General features: G+C 47.6%; 1 protein-coding gene across 1 annotated transcript; it reads right to left on the bottom strand.

The window, feature by feature from the left end:
• Nucleotides 1-280: 280 nt before the first annotated feature.
• On the bottom strand, nucleotides 281-3,503 carry SOCS1 (suppressor of cytokine signaling 1). The gene is made up of 2 exons (XM_074964638.1): nucleotides 3,228-3,503; nucleotides 281-1,186 (listed from the first exon to the last, which is right to left on the bottom strand). Exon 2 carries the CDS (start codon nucleotides 1,109-1,111, stop codon nucleotides 488-490), a length of 624 nt encoding a protein of 207 aa, XP_074820739.1. The 5' UTR covers nucleotides 1,112-1,186; nucleotides 3,228-3,503; the 3' UTR covers nucleotides 281-487.
• Between the last annotated feature and the right edge of the window lie 9,424 nt (nucleotides 3,504-12,927).

Here is a 12,927-nt window from a genome sequence, read left to right as displayed (position 1 = left end):
CAGAGAGCATGTCTGTCTTTGTCTGCTGGCAGCACCAATGTTACTGGACCAGCTCCTCAGTTGGGGTAAAATCAGTGAAACTTCAACTTCAGTGGATTACTATGATTTACCCTAGCTAAGGACCTGGCCCATTGTCACTCCTAACTAATAAACACAGCGATCAGAAAGCAGAACCCAGAAATCTAAAGACACCAGAGATGCTATTTTTTAAAAACTTTCACAATAAAGTTTATTACATTATTTTCATTAGAAATATTATAAAATAGAATATTCTGCCCAGCAGAAAAATAATGCCAGGGTTTAAAAACCCTGGGTTTGTGCAAACAGTTTGTGTAAACATAAGAAGTCAAGTGTTCAGGTTCCATCACAAAATACAGTAAATTGCTACAAAAATAAATTTGGTCACTCCCAAATAGATTAAAAAACCCAAATGTCTTCACACCTCTCTCTCTCACACACACACACACGCACACAGTTAATGCTGTATTTATATCTGAAATGGGAAGGATTTCAGGTAGTCCTTTAAAACTGGATTGAGAGGGATGTGGTTTAAATTCTCTCTCCCGAATGTTGCCACAATGCTTTTCCGGCAGAGCTCCTGCAATGGCCGTAAACGGACTTTGCGTAGTGGGGTGACCAGCACCTTCCTTGGGGAGCTTATATAATGTTCCAGTAGCTTAAAGAGACAGTCGAAACTCTCCTTGCTGCCATCCAGGCTGAAACGCCCAGCCTGGAAGTTTATTCGAATGCTGGTGGGCCCAGTAACAGTCTTAACACTGATGGCAAAGAAGCAATTTTTTTGTCTGCTGTCCCTGATGAGGAAAGTGCCCTCAGGCTCAGATTTCAGCTTCTCGTGGGCCGCGCTGACAGTCAGTGGGCCCCAGTAGAAGCCACATGCATCCAGCAGGGCGCTCGCTCGGGTGATGCTACTGAAATCTGCCTGCGAGCGGAAAGTTCGGAAGTGTGTGTCGCTCTGCGCCTGCCCATTGTTGGACCGAGCCGGGCCATGGTAACCTCTAGGCCGAGAATGATCCCTTGCTGGAGGCTCAAGTCGACATCTCGGGTCTGCTGCAACTGCATTATCTGCTGCCACCTTACTGTGCGCTACCATCCTATAGACTAGACCAGCGGATGCGGTCTTCCATAGCGTCAGTGGCCAGGGCAGTGCAGCTCTCCAGCGGCTATTCTGAAATTCAAAAAAAACAAAACAAAACATTAGATCCGCAGGGAAGGAAGAGGGAGAGAGGGGCCCTCAATCTGTGTCAATTAATGACAATCTTCCATTCACACCTCTCTGCTCCTTTATAAAATAAAGCCTTTACTCTGCAAATTTACACCCAGCAACAACTGATTAACAGCATCACTTTCTGGCTAGGTTAGCAATCCATTGCTCTTGAAACATCTGAAGGTCAGAAGCATCCAGCCAGGGAAACAGTTACAAATGATGTGGTTTTCCTACTATTAGTCATAGAAATGCATCAGATTCTGGATAGAGTTGACTGATGGGAATCTCTTTTTTCAAACGTTACTTTCTATGTATATCCTTCTCCATCAATTCCTTAATCTTGCATAAAACCACTTAGAATAAAACTACTGATTTGCTCACTTCCCTCTCCCATTTCCCAGATGTAGCTGTCTGAACTCAGACTGTATTGTTCGTTGCATTATGTGGGGGGGGGGGGGAAAAGTGGATAAAGGAAAGGTAAACTCTGCAGCTGGGTACAAATCCCCAGAAACTGGATGGAACTGGCCGAAATGAATAGGTGGCATTGTGATATTCAAACATGATTGGCAGTGCAGTTTATAACACTGCCAATTTACTCATAATCCTAAATCTACTCTCCGTTCTTCAATAAACTGGAGAAGCAGCCATAGAAGTCCATTTCCCACCCCTTGCTCCCTCCCGGGGGGATAGCAATGTTACCACCTCACTATGCCTACAGAAAGCAACCTCTATGAACCCTTAAAGCATTATTCCTCTCTCTCTTTTTTTTGTATTGCATGCACTTTAAGTGGCCCTATCTAAATTGCTTCCTATTGATATATCTTTCAGCACCAAGGGCCAAATTCATCCCTCAAGTAAGTCTTTTGAAATAAGCATTGTTGTACCAGCAATTAATGTGGCCTCAAATGTCTAACCTGACAGCATGGTTCAATACATCTCTGCTGGCTGCCTTGACCTTACTGGAAAGCATAGATTTTAGAATTTATCCCTACAGTCAGTTATAGATCTGCACTGGCAGATTGCCTCAAGCTCTCTCAACATTCTCAGAAATGAATCCCCCCAGCTGTCTCACAAGTACACAGCAACATGCGGACGTAAATGAAGAGACACCACTTAGCTGGATTCCTGTCTCTGTGAATGCAACAGCTGGACATTTTAGTTTAGTTTAGATCATTTTACTGACTGAAATAGCTATAATAAATTCCTGACATTAGCAGATCACTTAAAACAAGCGAAATATGGGTAGGTTTTCCTTCTATGGCACATGAAAGAAACTGATGTCAGCTTTTCTAATCATTGGGTGAGGATCACTATTCAAAGTTTAAAAAAAAAAAGTCAAGGCACTCTGAAGGGGGGATAGCTTTTCGTTTAAAACAATAAGGTTCTCTAGAGTAAACCATTCACCTCCAGGAGAAAGAAAACATTTTCTCTTTTTGGGGGGGGAAGGGGGGTGTACATAAAAAGAGTTCTATGCACTTCACTGCCAGTAAGCTTGAAAACAGAGCGGCTTTCCTGTGCCTCACTGCAAGGTCCCAAGGCAGTTTTTCCTACGAGCAGAAGTTTCGCCCTTGTCTCCTTGGCCAAAGTTTTCCCCATCCCGGCCCAGCTAATGCTGGTCTGTCAGTTCGCCGCTTCGCTCCACCCCAGAGGTAACTACTTTTCAATGATTCCGCAGGATAGACACTTCGCGAACGGCTCGGGAGTCCTTTTGGCAAGCAAGGCGTTAGCTAGAGACTCAGCGATGGGCAGTATTATTATGATTCTGCTACCTTATATTCCACCGATCTTTAGCTCTTTAAAAACCCCAGCGTTGTGCAGGCTCGTGAGTTCTTGCGTAAGGACCAAAGATCATTCGCCGCGCTTGGAAACTCCTTGAACGCTTCTGGCTGGAAGCGGACTAGGGCTCGCTGCGCTCCAGGCTAAGGGACACCAAAGGCTGCGCGTGGAAGCCCGCTCGGGACTGCCTTACAAAGACATGGCTTACAAAGACAGCGCCCCTTACCTTCTCTGCCCTGAGCCGCGGGGATCAGCTCTGCTCCTTGCACGGGCTCAGGGCACCATAAACCCGAGCTGCGAGCACGGCCACCTTGCAAGCCCGTAGCCCCCGCGCGGCAGTGGTGCACTCGTAGGCCTGGCCCCAGGAATAGCACAACCATAATCTGCCCACGAGTCCTGCCTAGCGCCTGTAGCAATCCCAGCCTGCCAGAGGCTGCGCTGGAGCCGGACTGCTCTGCCTGCGCTCATCGCCCCGCAGTTTTATGGCTCGTGCTCCGCTCCCCGGCCCTGGCGGCTCCACCCTCTCCGGCTCGATTCGCAGAAAACACGTGGCCTGGCCACGAGCCGCTCACTTTCACTTTCCATCTGCGTCAGGCGGCTGCGGCGCAGGAGCGCCGAGGCTCCGGCTGGCGGCCGGGCGCGGGAGGGAGGTTTCGCTTCCCGGGCGCCGCGAGAGCCAGTTCCAAGGAATCCTGGCTGGCGCGAGCACAAAGCGGGCCCCGAGCAGCCCGCCCCGCCCCTTCCCCAGAACAGCCGCGCCAAGCCGCCTGCGGGGCTGCGCTGGGCCGCGGCCGCTGGTAGCCCGGCTCCTGGCGCGCTCCAGGGGATACGGGGTGAGGGTGAGCGGCGCACGCGGGCGCCCCCCGTCCCCGGAGAGCCGCGGGGGGACCGGGGCTGTGGGGGCGCGGAGCGCTACCTAGCTCCCCCTCCCCGGTCAGTCTCCAGTCCGGAGCCCTGCTGGAAGCGGCCGCGGCCGGCCCCCGCCTGTGAGCGGCGCTGCGCAGGGAGGGCTCCTGGGTAGCTTGATTATGCATCCTAAGCCTCTAGCCGTCACTCAGCCTCTTGCTCGGTAATAGAGATTTGGGGGGCTCGCCTCTTCCGCCGCCCCCCCCCCCCCGGTTGCCTCGTGGCTCTGGGCAAACAGGGCTACCAGTCGCCAGTAAGAGGTGGCTAAAATGTTGGGGAAACTGAGGAAGGGGGAAGGGTGGTGGGACGGTAATAGAGAGGTGTCGTGTGGGACGGTAATAGAGAGGTGTAGTGAGGTGAGGGCCAGGCAGCTGGTGCGGGCTATGAATTTACTGGGGCGAGCACAAGGAGCAGAAGCCAAGAAAACAAGAGCAACAAGCTGGGGTGGAACTTCTAGTGTAAGGGTAGAGGGCTCCTCAAAGGTAGCTGGTCAACATGGATGCCTTGGTGATTAGCACTGTCCATTGTTAGTTAATTAGTAAAAGTAATGTGTTAAATGGAATCCCAAAATCTGAGGCAATAAGGCAAATATGGGTATAATAAAGAATACAATGGCGAACCTGGGGTAGTTTTCTCTGACTCCAATAGGAGATTTGGAAATCCTCTTTGAAATCTTGCTTTAGCTATTTGCCCTAAATTATGCCAAAGTATGTCTGTTCCCTGAGCAGGCTCGGCTGAACTTGAGTTCACCCTGAGCAGGAGCTTTTTTAAGTTACTAAACAGCACCTGTTTAAATGGTAAGGATACTTTTGTTTATTTTAAACCTAACCATGTCAGAAATGCCAGCTCATCCACGGTCTCACAGAGAAACTGAGTCAGCCAATGGTTAGCTTTCATGAAAGCAAGGAGAACACGAGCATTTGACTGCCATTCCTACGGGCTACAACTTGTTTCTCCCATATGTTTTGTGGCTTTGTACAACGAGAGGTAGAAATTATGGAGACACCAGTTCTCTATGCTGAAGATTTGGGTTGAGTTTTGCACTTAAAGCAGAGTTTTAACATCTTTGGTAGGTATGAAAACTAGAGCACTTACTCTATGAGCATAGAATGAATAAAACAGTGATCTTTCATGCCTGCAAAGTGCATATGCTTTGGGATGTATGCAATGGATGAAAGAGGTGCCTGGTGTTCTGAGGTGGCTGTTACCTGTTGGGAGCAATTGCAGGAGTGAGATTTTTTTCCCCTTAATGGTAGCTGTGGTTTTCTGGGACCATACGAAAGTATGGTTTCCGTCTGACAGAAGGGTGCTGCTATCACCCACAAATTCCTAGTCTGGGATCAATTTAAGGGAATGTGTTTTCCGCTTGTTCTGAGTGTAAATATTCCTTTCAAAGTCCATCCCCATCACAGGCAGGACTAATGTGATGGTGATGTCATGGATAGCAAAGAATTCAGTGTTAAACTTGGAGATTCACGCTGTGGTATTTAGACCTTGATCTTCAAAGGCATTTAGGCACCTAACTCCACCTGAAATAATTATCTTTGAGGATCTGGGCCTTAGTTACCTAAAGAGGCTCCTGGTGGTTTTGTTCCCTATTTGGATGGCAGATATAACAAACCAACTCAGTATGAATTTTATGTATTGTAATCAAATATTCAAATCATCTTCTTCCAAAGAATTTCTGAGTAATTGAGCCTCATGTTTGCTTTTTATGAATATTCATGCTAGTGAAGCTCAAGTGCGTTAATACTTGTGGAAAGTGAATGCAAAAGTATCAGGAACATGGTGAACTGAAATTTTGTTTTGAATTTGAATATGTGTTAGTGGAAATTGGTTTGCATTGTTTTCTTAGCTGCAGTGAGCACAGTCATCACAACTAAGCTGATCTATTGGGTGACTGTCGCTGAGAATTATCTTTTATTTTTGTTATGGTTGCATCTAGAGTCCCCAACCAGTATTGTGCTAGGTGCTCTATGAACCTATATAGTAAGACATGGTCCCTGTACCAAAGAGCTAACAGTCTAATTAGACCAGGCAGACAAAGGATATGAGGGCAAAGAGATGTGAAGTGACTTGCCCAGCCCCAGGGTCATACAATAGGTCAGTAGTAGAGCTCAGATCTCCTGAGTCCTAGCCAATGCCGTATCCACATAACCATGTACCTCTCTAGAGCATGGAGTTGGAGTGTTGCTTCTTATTTCCCCTCAGGTATGGGGAAGCTTTTGCATTGCAGCCATCATGCAGCGTAAGAGGAAAATGTTACAAGCATCTTCCAATTGATATAAAAGCTACGTGCGTCTAGCTATAGGCAAAAAAGATCAGGTGAGAGGGAGGGGACAGCTGCTTAGCTGCTGTGTGTTTTTCTGTTGCAGACTGCAGGGGAAAAATCCTGTGTGTGTGTGTGTAGGTACATCATCAGGTGCTGGTAGAACAGCAGGCAAAGGTCTCTCCAGGAGGGAAACAAGCAGGACTGCGCAAAAAGGTAATTCAGATCTCGTGGCTCAGCAGGAGGGAATGTGGAGGTCATAGTTGGTAGCTGTGGGTCAGAGGTGGGTGAAAGAAGCAACAGAACTGCTGGTCACTCAAGTGGGAGTAGGGTGACCAGATAGCAAATGTGAAAAATCGGGATGGGGTGGGGCGTAATAGGTGCCTATATAAGAAAAAGCCCCAAATATTGGGACTGTGCTTATAAAATTGGGACATCTGGTCACCCTAAGTGGGAGGAAGTGACATGAGTGAGTGTACAGGCTTGGACATTGTGAAAGCCACAGAGAGCTGCTTCCTGTGAAGGTTGGCAGCAGCCTTAGGTGATCACAGCTATACCCCGATAGCCTTGAGGGGAGGTAGTCAGAGACCCTGTGGTGCCCTCCGAATAGTTGATGATACTCTCCTATGTGACAGCCTGTGGTGGATGATATTCATTTTGTATAGTGAAGAGCTATTAAAACTGGATGGAGATTATTCCTTCCTGACAAAGTGTTGTAGGGGGACTATTCCACTCTGGATGGAGGAAACATTACAAAATGGGCAGGTGCCACAAGTACTCCTTTTCTTTTTGCGAATGCAGACTAACACGGCTGCTACTCTTTAACCTGTCAAAATGGGCAAAGTGGCCATGGAAATGGTCATGCCACCTCACCCTGCATGCTCTTTAGAATTCCTGGGGATCCTCATTCCTTTAATCACCCCTGCCCCCCAGGATCCCTCCATCATTCCTCATTCCTTTGTTCCATCACCTCTTCCCCCACTCACTCTTTCGCTCCCACAGAAGGTGACCAGATATTTAAAATGAAAAACAGACTACCGGAATCTTGTTGCTGGAGAGAGGAGTAGAGGGGATGCTCATGAGAGGGTTTGGCCTGCTGGAGTGGACAAAGTCATATTTCACCCACTAGAGCCGGGGTTCTCGCAATAAATTTTTTGGTGGCTTCAGAGTACGCCATCAACTCTTGCTGGTGGCCGCACTGACACTTTTCCCTAAAATAGTTAATTTTTGGAAAAACAAATGAATATGCATGTATACACATCCAGTTCATTGCAATTTATTTATGTAGGGATTTTTTCTGCAGACTCAATAATTAAAATAATGCTGTGAAAAGTGATATTTGTACGTTTGTTAATATCACTTTTCACAGCAATTCCTGGCAAGTTAAGACTTGGATGGAGGGATGAGGCAGTGCGGGCCAGGAAGGATGGATGCGGGGCCCTGCCACCGCCACCTCATGGTCAGAGGTATGGGTCGGCACCTGGGTGTGGGGCTCTGTGCTCTAGGCCAGCACCCACTGGAGCTCAGGGTCGGTGCCCGCAGTTACTTGGCCAGGGCCGGGGATCAGCACCCACTGCCATGCAGTTGGGAGTCGGTACCTGGAGCCAGCATCTGCTGCTGTCTGACTGGGGCTGGGGGTTGGCACTTGGGGTGTGCGCCCACTGCTGCGCAGCCAGAGCTAGGAGTCTGTGTCCTGGGCCAGCACCCACCGGAGCCTGGGGTTGGTGCCCACTGCTGCGTAACCAGGGCTGGGGATCTGCACCCAGAGCTGGTGCCTGGGCCTGGGGATCATTACCTATGGCCAGCACCTGCCGGAACCCAGGGTCGACATCCAGGAGCGGTGCCTGGGGTCAGGGCAAAGGCTGGGGGTCAGAGCATGCGGCTGGGGTTTGACTGCCACCGCACTTTGGGGCTGACGCTTGGGGTCTGCGCCTGCTGCCACACGGCATGGGCTAGGGTTTGACATCCAGAGCCAGCACCTGCCAGAGCCCAAGGCCAGCATCAGGGATCTGCACCCAGGGCCGGCAGCTGCTGCCGCTCATAGTTGCTGGCCAGCAGATGGGGCTAGGGGTTGGAGCGCATGGACTGGGGTCAGCACTTGGGGTCTGCGGCCGCAGGCGAGATTTGGAGTTGGTACTACATGGTCGGAGACGGGGATCGGAGCCCACTGCCGCCACACAGCCAGGGGTTGGTATCTGTAGCCCCGTGGCTGGAGCCATAGTATGAATGCATCCGATGAAGTGAGCTGTAGCTCACGAAAGCTTATGCTCAAGTAAATTTTAGTCTCTAAGGTAACACAGGTACTCCTTTTTGCGGATACAGACTAACACGGCTGTTACTCTGAAACCAGTCTGCAGCCAGGCTCCCTAAATCCCCGCCACTCCAAGCCCCACTAAGCCCCTCATTCCTGTCCCACCCTAGTAGAGAACTCACCTTGCTCCTTCAGCGGTGTGCCTCACCTGTCTCCAGAGACATGCAGAGTGGCGCATCCAGAAGCAACAGGGAAGGAGTGGGAGGGGCCAATGCTTTGCTGCCCCTTCCCCTTCCCTGCCCCCGCTCCCCCCCAATCACTGCCTAGGAAGCTGTTGTGGCTGCAGAGAAACCCCCTGGTGGCCGCATGTGGCCATGGTGGCCACATTTGAGAAACAGCGCACTAGAGGGCAGTAGCATACATAAACAGCTGATACAGATTTACAGACCTGCACTGAAATGAACAAACCAGGCTTCATATTACTGCAGCAGGATCCCCTAGAGCTTGAAGTGTGCCTGGCAATTTGTATGTTTCTGATCTGTGTTTTATTACGTTTCTCACAGGGTATTTCTCTGTCATATTCTGAGATGCACTAGGCTCTCCTTAGAATCCATCCTGTCTGGTGAACAGCTGCTTCCTTATCAGACTGTTCAAAACTCCTCTCTTCCTTATTCAAACTAGTGTTGCCAACTCTGATGGTTTTGTCATGAGTCTCATGATAATTATTGTTTTCCTTAAAGCCCCAACTCCTGGAGTCAAGTGATGATTTCAGCCTTCATTCTTAAAGAAAAAGTACATTTCTAGCACTTGCATCTATGGAAAAAGCTTCCAAATGTGACCCCAGTGCACTGTAAAGGCTCAAAAAGCAGACAGCAAATAAAAAGAACACCAAATCTATTATGTAATCTCATGATTTTAAAGACAGTCTCGTGATTTTTGGTGAGCCTGACTCATGGTTTTTGAACATTTGGGGTTGGGAATACAGCAAGTGTCATTTCTACTGCATAACCCTGGAGGGACAAATCCTGCTCACCTTATTCAGTGTTAATAGTCTCATTAATGTCAGTGGGCAGGTGGTGGAAAGAGGAGTGGGAGGAGTTATACAGTGACCCCTTCTTCCCTGTCCCTTGGGGCTGGGAGGTAAGATACCTAGCACTGACGCATTGGACCCATGCTGGAGCCCTTGTTTAACCAAGTCCCTTTGATCCCTGCAAAGGACAAATTCAGCTTTCATTTTAAATCAAGGTCCCCAGCCCTGTTTCTTGCAAAGACAAACTTGGAATCATAAACCAATTGCTTAAGAGTCTGCAGCTGGGCTCCCCTGCTGCAGCAGATTGGTGGGTGGGCAGGACTCCCCCAAGCTGGGGCTGAGGGAGGATTTCCTGGGATGCTGGTGTGAGGAGGGTGGTTGGGGGAGCAGATCTGCCCAGGATGCTGGTATGGGAAGGTTCAGGGGGGATAAATTCCTCCTTGTGCACGCCATCCCCGATGGACCCAGCAGGTTCTGATCCCCACAGAGAGGACAATTTGGCTAATTGAAAATAATTCAGCACCTTATTCTAGTTCAGTCACCTATTTTGGGGAGCTCAACCAGACCCTGACTGAAATATTGTGAGGCTTAATGAATTATTGGGGCAGTGTGTGTGTGAAGTAACATTGTTCTCCTGTGGACCTGGTGGTACCAAATAGGCAACCAGCACTGAAAATTATGTTAAAGTGAAATCAGTGTAAGAGTGTTATTTCTGCAGGCAGTATCAGAAGACACTAGACTGATTAATTAAAATGTTCTTTCCTGCACTCTGATCATTGCAATTTCCAGAAAAGAGCAATCCAAATAAATAGGGTCATTTATTATTATGAGATGTTAGTGTTAAGGTAGTGCCTAGAAATCTCAGTTGAGATTGGGACACCATTGTGCTAAACTCTGTACAGAGAGTCACTGTCCCAATGAGTTCATCATCAAAATTGACAAGACAGTATTATTGTTCCCATTTTACAGATGAGGAACCAAAACACACAGACTAAAGTCCCACTTGGGGGATCTGTAAAATAGCTGGGACTTGAACCCAAGGGAAGTCAGGTTACAGAGCCACTAGCTAGCCCCTTAACCGCAAGACCAGCCTTCCTTTCTTTTAATTTATTTTTTTCTTCTCTCAAATCTACAGTTTCATTTAAAATGAAACGCCTGAAATCTGAGCTCTTTTGATTGTGTATGTAAATCGAACACCACACTATTTTTGAAGTCTGCCTCCACATGCACAGAAACCAGTAGCTCCAAGAAAGGTGCGAACCTTCCTCATCCTCCTTAACTATTGCCATCAAAGTCCAAAGCATTTATATGCTGCACTGGTGAAAGATGGCAACTTTCATGTGGCTAGCCATTCCCATATTTATCCTCATATTCCAGTCATTTGACTACATCTGACCACAGCAACCCAAGCAAAAAGCAGCCTGATGAGTCCAGCTTTAATTTTGACTCGCAAGGCCAGATTGTCCACTGTCTGCCTCAGATCGTTGCCCAGATGAAAATGATTGTAAAAATTAATCACTTTCCACATACATAAGTGACCACGCCAGATGTGAGAGAGTGGAGAATCAAGCCTTTGTTAGTGTCCTGATGGTAGAGATGTTGCTGAATGGGTAAGTCTTCTTACTCAAAGAACAGAAACACAGTTTGTAGTGGTTTCAGAGTAGCAGCCATGTCAGTCTGTATCCGCAAAAAGAAAAGGAGTACTTGTGGCACCTTAGAGATTAACAAATTTATTTGAGCATAAGCTTTCGTGAGCTACTGTATGCATCCGATGAAGTGAGCTGTAGCTCACGAAAGCTTATGCTCAAATAAATTTGTTAGTCGCTAAGGTGCCACAAGTACTCCTTTTCTAGTTTGTAGTGGTGTGAATCTTTATCAAGGCCTGGGGGGATAGCACTTATAGCCAGATAAGGGCTAGCCAGTCTATATGGAAAGAGTAACTTATGCCTAAAGTTAGAATTTGTGGTGTTCTGCGGATAAAGCTTCCTGTAGATTTCCCCACCTCCACCCCCTCAGTCTTCACCACATAAATCTGTATTGCTCTTGCCCGTTGAAGCCAAGGGTTTAGGAAGATTAAAAAAAAATTAGACGTATCTATGGATAATGAGGCTAGCCACAGTGGCATTTGACAGAATGAAAGGCTGTTCTCTTCAGGGGAGCCTGTGTTATGTGAACTAGCCCCTGAGATTTGAAGAAACTTGGGCATCTCCCTCCTTTAGACACTGAAAAAAACAGCCAAAATGTTTCAAAGCTATACACTGTCATGCTTCAGGGCCTAAGGCGACGACTAACTGGTGTTAGCAAGGGCTAGGTCCTCAGAGATATTCAGGTTCCTAACTGCTACTGAAATCAATGGCAGGAACCTAAATACTTTTGAGGGTCTGGGCCAGAATGCTGCCTTTGGGCAGGTTATTCCATAATTGTTCATTAGAAGGGGGTTTGCTGCTTCCTAGGGAGCAGCTGGGTGCTGGCCAGTGACAGAGACAGGATACTGGACTGGCTGGAGAATGGGTCTGAGCCAGTCTGGCAAGTCCTGTCTTCCTATAAACTCAGCCAAATCTACATAAACTTGAGCCTTCAGGATTCAAATGCTCACAGTTACAAGCAAGAAATGTGGTTTTGGTTTTCCACCTTTTGGTAGTGTGGACAGCTTTTTTGGTAATTAGGTGAGTTAAAAAAAGGAAAGCCTCAATTTATTGGTGAGATCATTGTGTAAGGCCAGCTTGCTCTCTGGTGGTTTGTTCATGCAGATGAGATGCTAGTGTTTTGGTTTGGTTTTTATGGGGTGTGCCAGACGTCAAAACCCCTCTGAATTCCTTATTTCCCTGTTGGTGCCAATTTGCATAGCTAGCAGACTGGTCCTGTGCAATAGAAATCTTAGCTCAGGCATATTTTTAAGCACAACCCTCTTTTTGTAAAGGTAGGTTGGCTTAAGACACTTACTTTCAGTGGCTACGTTTACCATCAAAGTTGGTTCTATTTCCTGAAATTGGTTTCTGATCCCCCTGAAAGACTGAAACTGTGGTTTTGCTTTTTTTTAAAGGTTGATTTCGGGGAAACTGAACTGCATGCATGAAACTGTAAAATATCAACTGTACAGATAAACTGCGGTAGCAAGATTGTTACTCATATAACCAGCCTCCAGTTCCCTGAATTCCAATTAATTCCCTGCTTCTAGTAACTGGTGACAAACAGCTCACACTTTGGCTGTTTTCTGTTGAACTTTGCCAATGTGTGGTTGAGCAGAGGGATGAGGGTGGGTGGGAAGCATTGCACTCTTTCTTTAGAACTGGGAGGTGAACTCATTTATTTTATAACTATGGGCTCAGTTGATTTGGGTCAGATCCATCCTTGGTTGCATCATGCATGCACCATCTTCATGTGCACACGGTCTATACTTTTGGTGCAGCCTGCACAATGCATAGGCAAGGGATCAGACTTGCTTGTAATTCACTCAGCATCCTCGCTCC

This window comes from Natator depressus, chromosome 10 (assembly GCF_965152275.1).
Source record: "Natator depressus isolate rNatDep1 chromosome 10, rNatDep2.hap1, whole genome shotgun sequence".
Lineage (NCBI taxonomy): Eukaryota > Metazoa > Chordata > Testudines > Cheloniidae > Natator > Natator depressus.
Note: the sequence above shows the minus strand (reverse complement) of the source record. Positions and strands in the feature narration are given on the sequence as shown.

Excerpts from the sequence above, each read along its gene's own strand:
- SOCS1 (XM_074964638.1), bottom strand. The coding sequence starts at position 1,111 with ATGGTAGCGCACAGTAAGGTGGCAGCAGATAATGCAGTTGCAGCAGAC.